The 19,391-nt window shown below is 34.1% G+C and overlaps 1 protein-coding gene across 26 annotated transcripts in view; it reads right to left on the minus strand.

The window, feature by feature from the left end:
- Positions 1-19,391, minus strand: part of RIMS1 (regulating synaptic membrane exocytosis 1) — a 302,937-nt gene that overhangs the window by 105,503 nt on the left and 178,043 nt on the right. For all 26 annotated transcript variants that reach the window (XM_057418891.1, XM_057418890.1, XM_057418888.1 and 23 more), the window contains 8 exons: positions 19,029-19,128; positions 15,507-15,630; positions 9,184-9,230; positions 7,943-8,055; positions 6,786-6,916; positions 6,295-6,466; positions 6,007-6,163; positions 4,773-4,844 (listed from right to left, as the gene is read on the minus strand). In XM_057418891.1, coding sequence (XP_057274874.1) covers positions 4,773-4,844; positions 6,007-6,163; positions 6,295-6,466; positions 6,786-6,916; positions 7,943-8,055; positions 9,184-9,230; positions 15,507-15,630; positions 19,029-19,128 — 916 coding nt within the window. The remainder of the gene's footprint in view (positions 1-4,772; positions 4,845-6,006; positions 6,164-6,294; positions 6,467-6,785; positions 6,917-7,942; positions 8,056-9,183; positions 9,231-15,506; positions 15,631-19,028; positions 19,129-19,391) is intronic.

Genomic DNA, 19,391 nt, shown 5'->3' on the forward strand with positions numbered 1-19,391 from the left:
ATTTACCATTAGAGATATGATAGCAAGGCAGATAGGAAGGAGACAATGTTGACAAAAAGATGATTACACTTCTAATAAGAACATAGCATGTAGCTCAGAAACAAACATCAGGGACAATAATGTTGAGTGCATGTGTGGTCTGTTCTCAAACAACACTGAGTTAAACATGCCAAATAAAAATAATGAATGTAATTTCATATTTAAAATGTGACATTATTCAAGTTTAGGGGGGGTACTGGTTATTGTTTGAAAACTAGAGAGAACATGGAGAAAAAACTTTGGAGAGAGCTCAATTGTAGCTATAAAAGAGCTCATTAGTAACTAAAAAAAAGGCAAATGCTTGACACTTAAAGAGCATTTTTAATAGCAAAGCTGTACTGAGTACTGATTGCAAAATAGGGCTGTAAAAGTTGAAGGCACGCATGAAATTATCTACTGAGGTTTATCAACCTTTTATTCAAAGAAGGGATTTCCGAATGTACACTTTCTCATGTATGAAAGACCTTGCAGAAAACGCCTGGTTTTTTGTAAGAGGAATTAAAAAGACTACACATGACAAAAACTGAATGTGTCCACTTTCCCAGGATGACTAAATCTAACCTGTATGTGCTAAAAGGTATTTCATTTTCCAAACAAGCTTGTTTTAGATAAAATCCCGTCATCTGTATCAGAAGGAGCACTAGCTTACATTTGTTTAACACTAAAGTAAAAGAAATCTAAAATTCTTTTCCAAGTTTTAGGCAACTGTAATGAAATGCATACAATTAAAATATATATAGTAAAAAAAAATCAGTTTAAAATATATTTCCAGAGTATCTCTATTCTGCCTAAAAAATACACCTAGCATTACTCTGTAAACTTAAAAAAATCACATTCTGTATACACAAAGCTTACAGAAGAGAGTAACAGCAATTCACATTTATTCTAAGTATTAGCTCAAGTATTGTCAAGTTGGTCAAATAACATCCATACTTCCTTAGTGACCACGACAGTGACAGCAACCATAACATTTCCTTGTATCTTCAAATACAAAGGCTTTATGCTCTCCAGAGCGAGCAGAGAATTTTTTTGCATGGACCAGCATGACAGCAGCAACCAAGCTTATGGTCATTTATGCAGAAGTTTCTCAGATGCTCATGGGAAACTGTCAGGTGTGACATGAAATGGAAGCTGGATGAATGATGAAAATGGTTGACACCAGAACTTTTAATTATTTTAAGACAATACATACAACAAAAAGGCATTGTGTTGATGTCACACTGCTGCTACAGGAGGAACGTTAAGTACGGTGCAACCATTTATACAGATTACATATGATAGAATAATATATTGTTATGAAGAGTATAGCATAAGCAATGCAGCTCATTAAAAATACCCTATAGGATACTGCCAACTGTACAGCAGATCTTTTTCTTTTTTATTAAGAAAGTTACTGAAGTTTTGGTTAAAAAGATAGGCCTTGAAATGTGTTTGGTTTTTATTAAATCCTTTACTGATACTCTACCGACCCTTCCTATATACTTGGCATAGTTGAGGCCACATCTGAAGTACTGGGCTCTCCAGTACAGTACATAAAGTTAACGGTGCAAGTCCAGCTCAGGATCACAAAGATAATTAAGAGACCGGAGTATCTCTCGTATGAGAAGAGGCTACGAGATTTATAATAATATTTTCTTCATGTAAACAGATGTGAGCATACCAAAAAAAGGAGTAAAAAAATATATTCTGTTAAATCTGGGCTTCAAATTAAAGTTTCAGCTGTTGATACAAACTTCTTTTACAAAAAGTTCTATAAGCTGATTTTTAAAAATTATATATACATCACCTAAAGATACTAATAATAAGAGAGTACAATTAAATGAAAGATAAGACACATTTGTAATACAATAAGGGAAAAATACTTTTCTTTAAATATTCTTGAAGTTATCAAAGTGCCATTATTTTTGAAGTAGCAGTCTTCTATTGAGAAGCAGTGATTCTTTGCAGCTGCCAAAACCTCTAGGCACAGAGTTTTCTCTGATATTATTAAATGCTAATACTGCATTTGCCTTAGCAATTGGTAAAACTTTTGAAATTATAATTTTAAGGATTTAATGCTTGTTAAGTTAGACAAAATATTTTCATCATTCCTTTTCTTAGCTCATGATGGTGATCAAGTGAACTTCTGTGCTTCCACATTAAGAAGTTATGTGCCTATATTTTGGAAAATGAGCAATAATCTTTGCAAAAATCTTGAGATATTAAGAAGGCAAAATAACTTATCTTCTGAATATTTCAAGAAAAAAAGAATAAAACAACAACTGTAAATATATACCTTTAGTAAAGACAGAGCTTATTCATCATACATAACCACCACAGTGGGTAGCAATGGCAAGTAAGTGGTTAAGTGTAGGAACAGGGGCTTTAAAGGGAAACAAAGAGTCACATGTTGTAAAAACATGGGATTCTTACTTCTGTTAAGAAGTAATATCTTAATCCTAGACTAATCTAGTTGAAGCCAAAAGAGACCATGCCGAAATGGTCTGCTTTGTCATCCTTCATTGTGGGTAAATATGGATATTCATAATTCCCTACCACACATACCATGCAGGTGAATGTATGGGAAATCTGGACCAAATAAGAGCTGCAGTGCACTCTGGTGAGGTCCATGTACTGGGGGGGCAGGAGAAGAGAAGAGGTAAACACCCTGCAACACAATAAGGAACTTCCATGCAACTTAGTTTTAAGAGAGACTGTTGGATGGAGAAGATACTGCAATATTCTTTCAGTGCAAATGAAGGTAGCAGTCCAAAATCTTGGAAGATTTTGCAATGTGGTAAGTAAGGAAGGCTGGACAGGAGGGTAGAAATACATATCTGAACTTGGTGTCCAGGGATATTTGTTAATCTGTGCCTAAGATTCTTGAGCAATTCAGTAGATGGTGGGACTGGCAATCTTCTGCAGCTCTCACTGCAAAATGTATTTCATACGCTGTCTAGACTGTCACACATTTGTGGCTGGTGACTGAAATTTTCTTTGCCCCTCTGTGCCTCAAGTTTAACACTCATTAAAGAATTCAGGCTGCATATGCTAACAAACCCCCCACACTTCTTTGTATACCCACTTCACACAGGAGTCACAAACAAGCACTCCAGTTAAGACTGCCAAACAAATGTATCCATTAAACTCAGACAAATTTGTGCTTGGTCAGGTCAGCTGCCAGATTGTTTCTGATCCGGTAGACTTCAGGAGAAGTGTCCTCACCATCACTTTGAGTTTAGAGTTCAGTTTAGAGACTCTCAGCTCATATAAATCCTATTGATACAGATTAAATATTGCTGTTTTTTACAGTGATCTCTGAAATTCAGAGTATGGGCTCATGCGTTTTTCAAAGCCACATCTGAGCATGCACAGTCCCAAGAAATTTCCGTAAGAATCAGTTACTTAAGTGCTGACCCAGTGAATAGAGTCCAGTGCCTTCAGCTGAACAATTTTGAAAGTTTTCTGTCAGATGGAAAATTATTTCAAATGGATGTCCTGAAGAACTGGCAGCTGAAAAAAAAGCCCTGATTCTTAATACAGCCTACTGAAACCTTATGTGTAAGTAAATCTATAGAGATACGCCAGTATCCACACTGCCAACTAAAAAAAAAGAAAATAATAAACAGGAAAAAACATTTAGAACCTATGATTTATTTTTATTATAAATATTCAGTCTCTCACCTGATGCAAAACCATCAAGAATAATCACTTCATTAAAGCAAATATCATTACTAGACATATCAGAACAAATTTCCCTCTTAGCTACTCAGGTGGTAAGTGTATTAAAGTAAGGAAAGAACCCAATCAAAATCAATGGAAGGAGAATTTGGCTCAGTAAACATCAAAATGATATTGTGTTAATAAAATACATTATTTATTTGTATGGTTACAAAATGAGTAATTAAATTGTCAGATCGATGATTCTACGATTCTACAATTCTATGATCATTTTAAACATAGATCAGGAAGATAGAAAGCTTTCTAAATCCCTCCATGATTTGATTTAGTGATTTTCATCAGGAAAACTGATTTAGTGCTGGCAATAACATAGTGACTCTTCAGTTAGTTTGGGGCAATTGGGAAGCATACTCATTTGACTTGTGGCAACAGTCAAATAGAATGTGATACCCAAAATTATCCTCAAGATTTTCAGTATGTAAGGAATGCTGAACTGAAAATCAAACCATGATAGCCTATACAAGTATATATTCATGAATATTTAGGGTAATGACAGTTCATGAAGGCTATGAAACTAGAAAAGATAGCCATGCTCCATGCATCTTAATCTACAGCCATGCATTCGCAATAAAGTCCATGGGAGATTGCACTATATGTTAGTTTCAAGCAAAATGCAAAATAAAAAAAAATAATAAAAAAAACCCCAAAACTTGCAATAAACACTGAAATCTTAATTTTTATTCCAAAATTATTTAAAAATTTAATTTATATTTTTAATAAGGCTTCAAACATTACGCACCATTGTGGTTTAAGCACAAACAATTTGAACCATCCAGTGGTTCATGTATGAAGAATGATACCTAAAAACGTATAAATGAATGGATAGAAGAATCTTTAAATTAGCCATGATTTATGACACATACCATGGATTAATCAGGAGAACTTTTTTTTCATAATGCACTCTCCAAAACAAGTATCCTCAATATTCCAAAATGTTATCAAGAAATAAAAACAAACAAGCAAAAAATAATAATAATAAGAAGAAAGCAGGACCATGCTGTTCACCCACGCACCTGGAGGAACAACTCCAATACCATCATCAACATCATAATCTGAGATGTCACTATCACTGATTGGCCGAGATCCTGCACAACAGTAAGGTAAACAAATACCTGAACATCTGGTTGTGTTATAAAATGTAAAAATATGTTCATTTAATGTACTAATGAAATTAAAAGATGATTTTTAAGTCTAAACAATAGAGAACTAAATTGCAGTGACAGACAATTCACGAGATAGCTGAGCCAATTTAATATCTTACAGCTGCTGCAACCTCCTTTTCCCTTCTCTTCCCCTCATGTCCACAGTAATCCTCTCCTATGATATTTTACCTCATCAAACCTACAGAAAGTTAACTCTAAGAAAGAAGAAAAAAACCCCAAACCTTTTGTGCTATTTCAGGGAGCAAGCTGAATCAGCTTGCTGAACAGGAAAGGAGAGGTGGCAGCAGATGGTGAGAGAGAGGTAGAGAAAACAGCACTGCCAGCTTTTAGGAAAGTTCAAATGCCTCATGAAAACTAATCTTTAATTTGCTCTCTCTATACATATCCTCATGTAGCAATTACAGCATTATCACATTTTTATAATTCATTCCTGAATGTGCATCAATTTTCTATGCATTGGCTGGAATGAGTAACTTTCATGTTTAAGAAAAATCACAAAAATAGCTTGGAAATTTATTATGAGATACTTCCCTACATACAACACATTTCTAAATAAACCTTTTAAATGACCAGAGAAGCTACAATATTCAAATATTTCAATATATTCATTATATTAATACGCCTCACACAAACCTGAAATCAGATTCATTGAAACAACTGTACCTCCCAAATACACATATTTCTATTTGCTGCAAAAGTACACTTCTCATTGTATAACAAGAAAATTGGAAGTTGAGACTAGCTTTATGAAGAAAAGTATATCTAAGCCTCAGAAGTTTTTGAGGACTTTTTTTATTTTAATAAAGAACTTTTAACTATTAAAAAAGTATCCAATAATGATGGAAGCAAACATTTGAAAAATTCTCTTTTGCTAGTGAAAACCAAATCAATTCCGGCAGGTTTCACATACTTGAAAGTTATGCATCACAGGTGAAAGGCTGCCATGTCATAATGTCAAAATTTGCATCCCTTTGCTGCCACATATTTTCATTATGTTTAAAAATGATTAAATAGTATTTTTATCTTGCATAGGAAAGCATTTTCAATTTAAAATTTAAGAGAGATGAATGGAATTTGGACATACTTTGTAATTTTTTGCTAGTGCTTTCTCCACCATGAATATGTCTTCTTGGCATGAAAGGTGATGGCTGAGGCAGAGGTAGTGAAGATTCATCATGTGTCTGTAGCTTATACCAATGTGGTTCATCATCTAAAAGGGCTGTCTCCAGCTCTATAAGAATCTAATAGAAAAATTAGCAGGGTTTAATTTTACCTTCAGGGCACACACACACAAACACATATTTAAAATATATATGCATATGTATTCAAAACCAAACAACAAACTCAGGACTAATGTGATTGTATGTATCACCTCTCCAAGAAATTCACTCTCTTCTTCTTGTATTCTTGGCTGATCCCATACAGTTATTTCAAGCATTCGTTCTCTAAAATCTCTACGATGCACATGTGAGTAGAGAAAAGTTTGGTTCCATTTTGGCTCTAGACTTTTCTTTACTGTTTTGGTCCTCCTTTTACTCTTATCACTGAAACATAAATATTTGTTGTGAATTGTTTGTAGAGATAAAACACAAAATGCCATCTACTCATTAGCACTTACTGTTTTCATTCTTTCTGATCTGATAACACTTAAAAAAGTATTTGCTGTACAATGGTTTGCATTCATCTAAAGTCCACAAAGTTAGTTTGATACTGGCTAGAATGCTTCAAGTGCCATTTTTGTTATAATTAATCTAACTATAACAAATTATAAAAAGGAAATCTTTACTTCATAAGCATTCATTTAAAAGTAGATTCAATACATAGCAAATTACAACTTAATTTTCTAAACTGAAATACTACCACCTTCTGTCTGGAAGAAAATACATTTTCACGTAGGGATTCCTAGGGCGTCCATCTACTCTTGGTGGCAAATCTGTTGCTTGCAGAACATTTACTATTAACTGATGTCCCACTTTGTCGTACCACAGTTTAACCTACAAGAATCAAGTTACCAGAAAACACTACTGAAAACGGAGAAAAAACAGAGTTTTCAGAATGCATCACATTAACCGCAATGTAAAAATAACCACTGTTTTCTCCAAGAGACAATGAGATATATGTTATTTCAAATCCCTTATTAAGTTAGAAAAGAGGGCGGTATATATCAAAGACTTTTGTATTTACCACAGCTGAATAAAAAGGTGGTGCCTGATTATACTTATATTGTTTGTTGTACTCCCTGCATAATCTTGAATCTGTGAGTGCATTTAAACCAGCATGTTTTTTAGCTTTTCATGTCAAAAGCTGCATTCACATAGAAAGCTCTGGCTGCAGCTAAACTCGACACGTAGTTGAAATCTACTCTGATTTGTTACCTTGCAAATATTCTTATGAAAACTATAATATACAGCTAAATAATTTCTTAAGAGAATCATAATGCCACGAAATTATTGAGCCTGCTCTGTACTTAGAAATTACCATGATCAATATAAAAAAATGTGAGAACATACAAAACAATGTCTAAACACAGTACAATTAATAAGCCCAGTTTCAATTAGAGTTACAGACAGTTCCAGAAGGTAATGTGTATCTGAATTAAAATGCAAAACTCAATAGTGTAACTCTTAAGAAATACACAGCTCTTTAAATGCTCCCATAAAGAAGATAAAGTCAAACTATGTTTATTATCTGTGGATTACTGGGCATGTACAGAAGAGTCACCATTTTCAATGCAGAGGGTACAGGATGACAAGTTATAAGGCACTTTTATGGGATGCTCTCAATGTAAATTCCTGTGCTCTTTGTTGTATTAAGACAACAGTTCTATACCTTTGCTGTGCTTACAGTGATGGCTTGTGAGTGTGTACAAAGGGTCGTAAAAAACATTTGAAAGATGTAAGTCTTTACTAAAAACAGATGTTTCTTTTGATCTCCCAACAGACCTTGGGCATATGGATAACTGAGGGACCAGCACTTCACAAGTTTTCATTAACAACTCAGGAAAAATAAAATATGCTCACAGAAAGCTGCCCTGGTAGGACTTGTGGTGCATCCCGTAGGGTTCCAGGGCTGGTCGGAGATATAACAGAAATAGAAGGCCTTTCCATCTTCTGAGATTCAAAAGAACTTGAACCTAGAAGCACATGAGAAAAACATGAACTTCCTATTAAAAATTTTGAAGCTAATTTGGAAAACTTAGGAATTACCTTTTCTTTGAATTGTGTAAAGTTTGTATTTATACATAGTATAACTGGATTATTATACAGAAAGATTTTAAACTGATGCTGATAGCATGGAGATGATGACTGTTTGGATACTCTTACCCCAGATTAAACCTGCATTTTTTGTTTAATTTAAATAACATATACAAAATGTTCTCCTCATAGAGCAGTGTCAAACCATACCAAGTATTAAATAAAATAGTGTCCTCTGAGAGAATTATACATCACCTCCACAAAACCAAACTATTCTATGATCTTATGATTTAAAGTCTTTGATGAATAAACACACATCTGTTGTATGGATTGTACTCCTCATAGCATCTGAAATTGCAACTCCAAAGGAACTGGCACACAGGAAGGTATGCAGGATGTGCATCTGGCATGAAGAATGCTGTGGTGCCTGATGGACTAGCTCTCCAGCAGCAAAACAGAGACCTCACTGATGAGATGAGCTTGTGACAGGTGTAACAGCACTCAGTGGTCCCACAGGACCCTGTCCCAGGGAAGATTTCTGGTTTCATCTCTGACAAGGTTCAGATGAGAAAGGACTGGGAGCCATTGCACTCACACGTTCTACCCAACACTGCTCAAATGGCATAGTTAAAAATAAAACCTTTATTTTGAAGTTCACCTAAGCAACATCTTCTTGTTAAGAAAAACAGAAACAAGAATGTTGGATTTACATTGGATGGTGCAAGAGGTGAAATCCTGACACCATTTTGTATCTCTGGCAATCCCTTATATCTTTTTTCTCTCAAGTTACGGCAAGTAAATGACCAGTTTGGGTCATAGCATGTGTACCACTATGGTACTAACAACACAAAATATAGAACATGACATTAAAGTCCTGCTGATGTTTGCAGTCTGGGTAGCTTTAATCAAATCTATACTGTTTTGTATTTAATACACAAGAGCAAAACCCACTGAATTTTGTCATACAAAAACCTTGCAGCCAATGCAGTTTCCTACCGCTCACCTTTAAGAAAATTCATAGCTGAAACAAGACCATGCTTAGTGAAAGGAACGAGGTGTGTACTCACTAGACTCTAACGGGGGGTGAGAAGTCTCGGGAATCCGTGGAATATCACTAAAATGCGAATATACACATAGTAATTAGAAACAACAGAGAAGCTTTCTGCTGTGACAAATACGTTTCTGAGACACTTTTTTAGAAATACGGAGCTGTATCTGTTCTATTGGGTTATAAGGAAAGAAAGAGGACATATTTTCCACTAGCATTCTTGAAAATCTTACTAATGCAAACTACTTTCAAGTTAATGAACAAGCAGACATAACAATATGAACACTACAATGTTAATATTGCAGATGGATTCCACAGTATTTTTACAATAAACAGAACAATAAAGGTAAAGAGTTCTTAGGGAGAAAAAGGTGGCAAAAGGTAGTACAGCTACAGACATTCAACTATTTTTTGGAACCAAAAAAAGCCAAAAAATAAGACATAGATTAACTCACTAGTAATTTTTATATAAACATCTCAGGGAGTTCAGGGAATGAAACTGACGAAAATGTCTTATAATAATAAAAAGAAAAAGCAAACAGCATTAGCAACGTTAAGCAAAAAGGAAAGGCAAACAGTGTTAGCAATGTTAAATAAGCAAAAGAATAATGCAATTGTTCAAAGGCTAATAATTCAAAATCAAACAATGGGTATGCACATTTTTCAACATTCACATATCCAGGACATAAACAGGTATAAGCACAATCAAACTGAGCAGTTCCACACACATCTATCAAAATTTTGCCATCAGCAAATTTATTCTTTCATCAAAATGTCAATGATGCTAGCTCCTGGCTTTCTTCTGTTCTCAGCAATCATTGAAAATACATTGCAAGAGCAAGAAAACAACTGTTATTGTACAAATGTTAGCAAAGCAGCAGAGCAGGAAAACAGAAACAAAGCTCTTCAGTGAACTACATGTAAATATTTTCAGCTACACAAAATAATTCAAAATTAGACCTACAATAACAATTCTGAAGAACATTTACAAGATTTTAAGTCTAAAACTGAGCATTTTGAAGGTCTTCAGACACTTCTCAGGTAAGAGAAACACTATCTTACTGACCTGGAAGTCAATAAAACTGACTCCTAGGTAAATAAAAGTCACTTATGAAAAAGAAAGACATACTTAAGCCAGGAAAGGAATTTAAGTGACCAATTAGTTAGCTTTCCATGTCCTGCAATTTAAACTTCTGGGGCCTGTGTATTAAAAAAGCCTATCTCAGCTTTAAGTTAATGTCTCATATCAGCTTACATCTCACATCACTAAACAAGAATGTGCTTCTCTTTGCCTTGACTTTGCAATTCAAGAGTAATGTGGTTTCCTCAAACTCATGGAAATACAACTGCATTATGCTTTCTTGCTATGGCACTGTACTACTTTACAAACATATAAACAGATTAATGGCCTGTTGCATGGCAGGGCTGCCGTGCAGACTTCTTCCTCTTAACATTTTCTCTCTTTCCAGGACAAAATTTCCAAGGCAATTCTCAGCAGTCTGAAACATCTACTTACCATATTCAAATAGATTCAATACAAGATCAAGTTTGTAATGTTTTCTTGCACTAGAAAGAGCAGTCACCTGCAGTATAGCATTGCTCAAAATAAATAACATCATATTTAGGATGTCTAGTGAGGGCTCATATGTGCAAGGTGTGTTTCAACATAAGAAGTGCAACCTACAGTGTCAAGTTGCATAATCCCTGGGTGGGCGAAGAAAGACACTTCCGTATTGCCAACAATATGGTAGAGAAAAAAGCTAAAAAAAAAAAAAAAAGCCTCAAATATTAGTTATTTTTAATACTTGTGCACAGTTCTGGTGTTTTTTCTGTCCCTGATACATATATGATATATATTATTTAGATATATTTTACATCTGTATTTATATCCATATATAATGCACGCACGTATACATATATATGTGTGCATATATACAGAATCATAGAATAGTTAGGGTTGGAAAGGACCTTAAGATCATCTAGGTCCAACCCCCCTGCCATATATATACACACACAAACTATTGCTAGGAAATCTCTTCCCTAATGTGCTTTATCTTGTTTAAGTACAGCTCCACACCAAATTGCAAGACACAAAAATAAAAGAAATAAATTAAGTTTATATGCAATATAGTTCTGATCACCAAACTCGTGGCTGAGTTTTCTAATGAGCTCTGTAATAGTTCTGCTTTCTGCTATTGACTTCAAAATGTACATGAAGTTATGCTTCTGTCTATATGTGAATTTCTTACAAATTCAATAATCGAATTTACATAATAATTTCTTAAATATTACATGAACACAAGAAACTATAATCTAAAACTTGTTATGGAAAAAAAATTGTTTTATCTATCCTGCCTTTATTTTTGGATTGCAGAAAATATTGACACTATGTTTTACAAAAACGCTTTTCAGAAGAAATAGTAGCTCATGACTTAAAATATTCAAAACTAGACTAGTCAATGTGAAAGGTAATAATAAAGTAGGAAGTTGAACAACCTCTTATTGAGAAGAGTAATAAAATTTTCTTCCCCTTTTGAAGCAATGTGAATGTCTGAAAAGTAATGTCAGACACACATCCGGTAAAGAGCTGCCAACATTAAACTGTCTTTCTTTCTCTGCCTCGGAAGACAAAGGTATTTTGGGATCTTATGTTATGTAACATAAGATTATCTTATATCTGATCCTTTCACACCTCAGTGCATAATTTACATAATGGTTTAATTTAACCAAAATATTCCTTAGGTTGAGACTACTCTGTACAGAAATATGGCTTGTGTGGATCACTTTTGTAAAACACAGGAACAGTTATAATTTCTCTGAGGGCTACAGTCAAAAGCTTGATCACTGAAGACAAACCAAATTCAAATGTAGTTGTAACCCACACTTTTTGAGGTTGCTCTAGTGACAGAAGTATCATCCTCTACACCCTACAGAGTTTCCAAGAGTTTCTAAGTGCCTGTCCCCAGAGCTCATCCTACTTCCAAAGCCATTCTTTCCCGTTATCCCAACCTGCAGATCAACCTGAAGTCTGCATTAATTACATTACTTGAGCGACTCGCTGAAATACAGTACTGCCTGGTTTATGATGGAGGTTCAACCTCCTTTTCAGGACCTAGAGCACAGTAGCAGAACTTGAATAGAGAAGCTGAATCACACAAGAAAAACAGCAACTTTTGCAGTATTATCTGTGGAAATCCAAGCAAAGGTAGCTAGCATCTAACAAAAAAAAACCCCAGAGACAAATTAAAAAAGCATTTTCTTTACCTGCACTGTCCCATAGAGCTCACCCAAGCACACAAGAGATGGTAAGCTGGTTACTATGCCACGTTTCTCCTCCAGAAAACAGTGCCAGAGGATTTTCTATGCTCTCCTATGTTAACCACCTCTCACATTGTATGCATATTCAGAGGTAAATCCTTCCCTCATATTTAGATAGCCAACCCATTAATTCTACTTTTTATAGGTTTCTTCTCTACCTTGCAGTGCAATCATTAGCATTAGAGTCAATTAGTTTTTATGAAGTTGCCACAGTACTATTGTGGTTATATTGTTTGTTGTTACGCCTTCAACTGCTAATAGTGTTACATGTTTCATATTGTTCTCTAATAAACATCCTACAATTATCCATTTCTCAAAATTACATTTACTGGTAGACACAGAAATCCAAATTTACAAGACTGAGCAAATTGTTTAGACATCAATTTTGTAACTGGCAGTCTAATCTGTGGACAGTCTAATTTACAGGTTTACTATCCTCCCATTATTCACTTAAGCCAAACTGCGTCATATTTGGGCTTTTTAGACCTAATATGGTAGGACTTTTTAAATCAAGACCATTAAAAGTGCTGGTACATTACTTGCATTATTAATACTGAGAGATGAAAACACTTAAATTATGCAGACAAAATATCATTTTTCAAGTCTTTTGGGAACCTATTTCCTCACAAGAAGTTTAGGTGTGATGGATTACCACTTATTACTATATCAGGCAGCTTCAATTTTGCTGAGTCAGCACCTGAAGTTGATGCAAACTTTTGACATACTAGATTTGTTGGATTAAATAAAATATCGTGTTATGAATTTGAAAAAAATCACATAGTGCGGATAACAAGACAAGGAGAAGCTAAAGGGTGGGAAAAAAAGTAATCTGCTAATGCAAGGAATATATTCCACAAAATGTAACCAATTTACATGGGCTGTAATTATTTTTTTTTTTAAGAGAAAAAAATAAGAAAATCCTGTGCACTATGTTCTGTTTTGTTAATTAATATCAGGATTTCCCTCTTTGTATGGTGTCTGATATTTTTTTCTTTTAAGATGACAGACATGTAAATCCTGATGTGATACAAAACCACAGGACTTTGACTCGTTACTGCTGGAAAAAGGAAGCATCCCTCAGAAGAAGCCTCAAACAAACGAATGAAAAAAAAAAAATCAAGACACAAGTCTACCAGAATAGCGCTATTATAGTATGTAAAAGACTCCATGCCATTTTTATCTGAAAATAAAACCACAATCTGATATGCTTCATTTTTGCCTGTGTCTGGAAAAAATACACATGGGTCATCCAAAGCAAAACTTTACATTTTATTGGTATTACTTGCTACTTCTGGGTGCACTTCTTTAGTGCAAAATTCACAGATCAGATTCAGAAACATTATTTGATTTTGAATGCACTTTTGAACATTCTGTGCCTTGGTTTACAGCATTTTCTCTTGATTTTTCTTCAAGAATATGTCAGTCAAATGTGGTCACTTTGTACTTAATTTTTTTGAAGCTATTAGACTTATTAAATTCATAAACTAAGATAATTCAATTGGTTTAATAATGAACTTATCTTAAAAACTGAAGGATATATGACATATGAAAATATACTGATAACTGTTAATATATCTACAGCTTATTATTTAAAATACTAATCTAGCTCCTTCCTTTTACAGCAGCTGTAGAAATCAATATTCAGGCTTTCTTCAACTGAGACATGGCATTCAAGTGAGTTCCAATATCAACATACTTATTTTCTGCTGATTTAAACATAAAAACTAAACTTATAAAAACCTCCTAATGACACTTTAATTAAAAAAAAAAAAAGGACTGAATTGGCAATCTACATTCAGGAATGTCTCCTAATTCATCATCAAAATAAAGTTTCTAGTCCCCCACAGTCTCCATCTGAATGGCAATTTTAGCCTTTAAAAACCACTATTATTGCATCAAGCTTTTGTTTTCTATTAGAAGGTGAAACTCATAACTGGAATTAGCATCAAATGTTAATTTTATTTAAGTACTTTTAATAGTGATTGCCATCAAAAAAGGCAGAACTTACTTGCAAAGTATAGCTAAACTTGCACAGTAAAAAAAAATTAAAAGCTGGTATGTAATAAAGGTGAAAGAAGAATGATTTAGTCAGAAAGAAAATTAACATTGTTTTTCTTTCTAAAACTGAAAAAGTATCATATTTGAGGCAGATAAAAATCATAATTAGGTTGAAAACTAACAAATTCAAAATGAAATAATCATGCATTCATAAGGAGGAAACAGTTTACTATATACCTGCAGGGCAATAGTATGAGTCACTTATTTGTTAATCACGTGACTCTGTTTCTGCAAATAAATGTGAATTTACAATGTATGATTCATATTCAGTCCTGTAAGACTTATCTCAGAACAGTTCCAACAGAGTCGTGTTTGGGGAAGGAGTGTAGATCATCAGTGACAAATGCAGGGCCAACTTCACTAATTTAACTAACGCAAACAGATTTTATGATCTTTCAAAAACTTATTTGGGAAATCAAGAATACAAGAATTGTTATCACAAAACCCTAAACTCAGATTAATAATAAATAAAAATAAAGGTTATAAACATAAAATGGTAATGCTAATTTTTAATGAAACTTTCTGTTTCCACTTTTGATATTGATGATAGTACCATCTAAGGCTAAATACAATCTTTTCTATTAAGAGCTTTGGTTTTCCTATTTTTGTCAGTTTGCTGATGCCTCCTTCTACTCATGAATACTTGTATAAGTTATTCTTAATTAAGCGAAAAGCCTGAAAAACAGTTTTTCTCATGCACAGGTCCACTTGGTCCACCAATTCTCCTTTGCCACTTGGCAAAAATCTTTAGTTAGTACTTAGACCATACAGAAAACAACATTTATAGTTATAAATAACACTGCAAAGATCCAAGATTGTAAATGGCAGTGAAGAAATGGAATACACAATGTCAATAACAGAAAGTGAATCATACTTCATTATTAAGAAATAAAGAATAATTAATTCACAAATAGTCCCATTAGTAGAAGTAATAACTGTGCTGAAGAAGCAAGTCTTTAGCCTTACCCAATAGGCCTTGAAACAATAATTTCAACTTGAGGTTCTGATTTTGATTCTAAAATAATGTTGTAAACTTCTTCATTTGTAGCTCCAGGCAAGGGTTTACCATTCCATTCTAGAACTTCATCTCCTTGAATTTAAAGAGAAGTTTATCTCATTTTCATATTCTTTTACAAAGAATTGCAAAACATTTGTGGAATCTATATAACCAAGTAACATTGCCCAAAATTAATTTGTGCTGAAACACAAAAAAAGTTTTTAAGACATTATGAAGGTTCCTTTCTCAGAACACAGCTACAATCGGTACACACAAAACACATTAAAGAAACCACTTGTACAAACGTACTAAGTATTTCCAAAATAATGAACATGTCATTGTGCTATGAAATGGAAGTCTTTTTAAAAGATCCTTTATTAACTAGTGGTAATAAACTTTGAAATCAGGTTAATCTTCAAAAATGAAAAAAAAAGTAACACTCAATACCTACTTTTAAGCCCTTAAAAATCAGGACATTTTATTACAATTTATATACTGTGTGTTTTGATTTGTCTACATGAAGAACAGTCTTCACTGTCAGTGTCAAACTAACCAAAAATAAAAGCAAGGAGGAAAAGGAGTAAGTCACTACTTCTTGAGGATTTTAGAGGGGAGGGGATGGGGGAAAACATGATGCGAAAGTTACCTTTCTTTTTCCAGCTTGGTATTTCTGGAATTTAAATAGTAAATACTTCAAAATGTATTTTGGCCCTAATATAAAATGGTGAAAAACTTGAAGTATAGTTTCTAAAGAAAGATCAGTACATACAATTAAACTGCAGGAAGCATACGGGAAGTTTACACTCACACCCCATCATATGCAGCAGTCAAAACTTTACAAACACTATCTAATGACACAAACAACTTTCTTCACTATCAACATACAAGCAATGTTTTTATGTTTATCAGGTTCAGTCAGGAACAACCCTTCAGCTGCTGGCTCTGCTCCTTTTTGAGATCTAAGCCGAATGATCAAACACATGCTTGTTAATAAGCCAAGAAAAACTATCCTAACTGAAGTCCTATCTATCAAAAGATGTGGCTTCAATTTCTCTTTATGCTCAGAAATTGTTAGTCTTTTTTCCCAAACAGTCTATATTTTGGTATTTTAAGAAAGGACTCCACTCTTCCACAGTGGAAAGAGTATTCCACTAACTTTCAAACCAATCTGGCATTATTTAAGACATGAGGGCTTGCTGATGACAGGCTTAGTAAATTATTGCTGACCCAGGTTTAATTTTCTAGTATGTTGTTTAGCTGAAATGGTTTTAAATATTTTGTATATTCATGTTATGCTGGGGGTGGGGACAGGACAGGGGGACAGGAATTAGATATTGCCTAGGAACTTCATTTAAAATTTATACAACTTAGTGAAAACACACACAGTTTCTTCTGTCATTCTGACTGTATTTTAATGCTAACAACTGTTATAAACTAACATGTTGATTTTCCCTAAAATAACATCTGTTTCCTTGAGAGATAATTGGCTTAATCTGGAGAAGCATACCAGGCATTAAGTGGAACAAGATGTGACCAGCTTTGCAGCACTCACAACTTAATAGCAAAAACCAACAGGGACATATACTAAATTTCTAGCAATAAAAATCTAAACCTAACTTACACAGCAATTTATCTGTCATATTTTGAAGATGACAGAATACCTGAAACATGATTGAGAAGCCTGAAGAGAAACATGGAAGGTGTCTGTATTGCTATTTTAGGAGACTTTTTACTTTTTAGAGTCAGTTGGAAATCAAACAGGTGGAAAATAAAAATTGCCAAGATGATTAAACATAAGATCATCATAGTCAAAATGCTAAACTAACAGAAGTGGCTCCAATTACTCTTACTGAAAACTAAATCCTAATGGGGACTTGAGTGAAATGTCGTTTCTGCTAGTTCTAACCAGATCACCATCCATCTTTTGCTCGCTTGTCCAACTTTTGATCTTTTTGACCCTTTCAAATTGTCTCTTTCATCTGAGATGCTGATTGTAAGGCTTAAATTCTGATTTCTGCTCTCAGTAACAGGCATGGAAACAGGAAAACAACGTCCAGACACTCAAAACTTTGACATGTAAACTCCAACTGGACATGTCCAGTTTGTCAGTATTTCTCTTGTAGTAGAGGAACCCAAATTGGACACAGTACTCCAGATACAGCCTCATAAGCACTGAATAGAGAACAACCACCACTTCTCTCAAGCTGCTGACCACAATACTGCTAATACAGACTTGTACATGATTGGTGTTTGCTGCAAGGGTGTTTTGCTGACTCATGTTCAACTTACTGTCCTGCAGCATCTCCAGATGCTTTTCTGAAAAGCTGTTTTCTAGACAATTGGCTCCTAGTGCTTACTGTTGCACTGGGCTATTCTGCTCCTGATGCAAGGCTTCATATTTGCCTTTGTTAAAATTTATAAGGTTTGTACAATTACTCAAGGATTTATCAACTAGCCAAATTTTGGCGGTTTTTCATAAGGACAGAAAATAAAATAGCTTAGACGTAAAAAACAATCTAGACCAGTGATTAGAAATGTAGCATTTCAGCCCAAATACCTCAAGATCAGTGGAGACTTATTTTCTTTAATAATAATAATAATCTGCACTGAAAATATATAAAGAATTATAATAATTGGTGTTACTAACCCCATCTATATTTATTTGGCAAAAAATATTATCAATGGCAAAACAAAGAAGGATATTTTTAGAGACTGATCATCTTTTCTATTTCTTTATTACTACTACTTGCTTCATGAAATTATCCTAAATTCATACAAGTTGTCATCAGAGCTTCTGGATTCCTAAGGAAGCACTGCACAGACTTTGTTTTTTTAAGAGGACACTTGGAAAGTAGTTGCTAGAGACATGGTAAAAATATAAACTGCTAATAAGTAACTTTGAAAAGCAACTGCTGCGCATGGTTCTTGTTTCATTTAAGAGCTTGAAAAGTGGTAACAGCACAGCCACTTATTTGTAAGTTCAATATAGACATCTTATATAAATGAAATATTTTAAGATCATTTTCTTGGGTTGTTTACCATTTTTATTTGTAACAATTTACACTGAAAGAAGCACTAATAAGGTCCACTGCGTACACAGTACATTACCATTCTAGTGACACTATAGTGCAAGTAAAGCAACTGCAGTGAACTTTGTTTGCCATAATGAAACAGTTTGAAAAAAAACCTTTGCATTGGTTCTATAGAGTATAACAAACATCTCCTGAACCAGCAAGCAAAAATTTACTAGTGACACTCAGTCCTGTCACCAGCACTTATCAGGATTGTCTTGCATTTTGCTCATAAATCAAGCAATTGGAGTCAATAACAAATTAGAAATGTAAGCAACTGTGGCATTCCATAACAACATTTTCGTCCTGTATTTTAAAAAAATGATCATATCACATGACCAACATTGATATAAATCAGCAGTTGCATTCCAAAGGCATAATTAAAAGACAGTATATGTTATATGCAACTGATTGATTTACCTGCTCTGAGATGTCCCACCACATCAGCCAAGCTACCTTTCTTCACTTTGGTAATGAAGGCACCGAGTCGTCCTAATTCTGTCATTTTTCCTCCAACAACCTAGTTAATCATAAATTTGTGAGTTTCCAAGCGACAAACCTGACATCATATCAAGCATCTGTTTTCAAATTATGTTTGAAATTAAACCTGAAATATGCATAAGCATATCTATTGTCCATTTGAGCTTCACAGAGGCTTAAAGATGAAGTTAGATACAAAAAGGCCAGATCTACTTGAAAAGAAGACGCAAAATGAATAAAACTGGGGCCGTTCAGCCTAAATAAGAGAAGACTGTGTGGAGACCTCATAGCAGACCTCCAGTA

The sequence above is a fragment of the Pezoporus wallicus genome, unplaced genomic scaffold (assembly GCF_028554395.1).
Source record: "Pezoporus wallicus isolate ANWC-B61680 ecotype Strahan unplaced genomic scaffold, APGP_CSIRO_Pwel_v1 contig_4901, whole genome shotgun sequence".
Taxonomy (NCBI): domain Eukaryota; kingdom Metazoa; phylum Chordata; class Aves; order Psittaciformes; family Psittacidae; genus Pezoporus; species Pezoporus wallicus.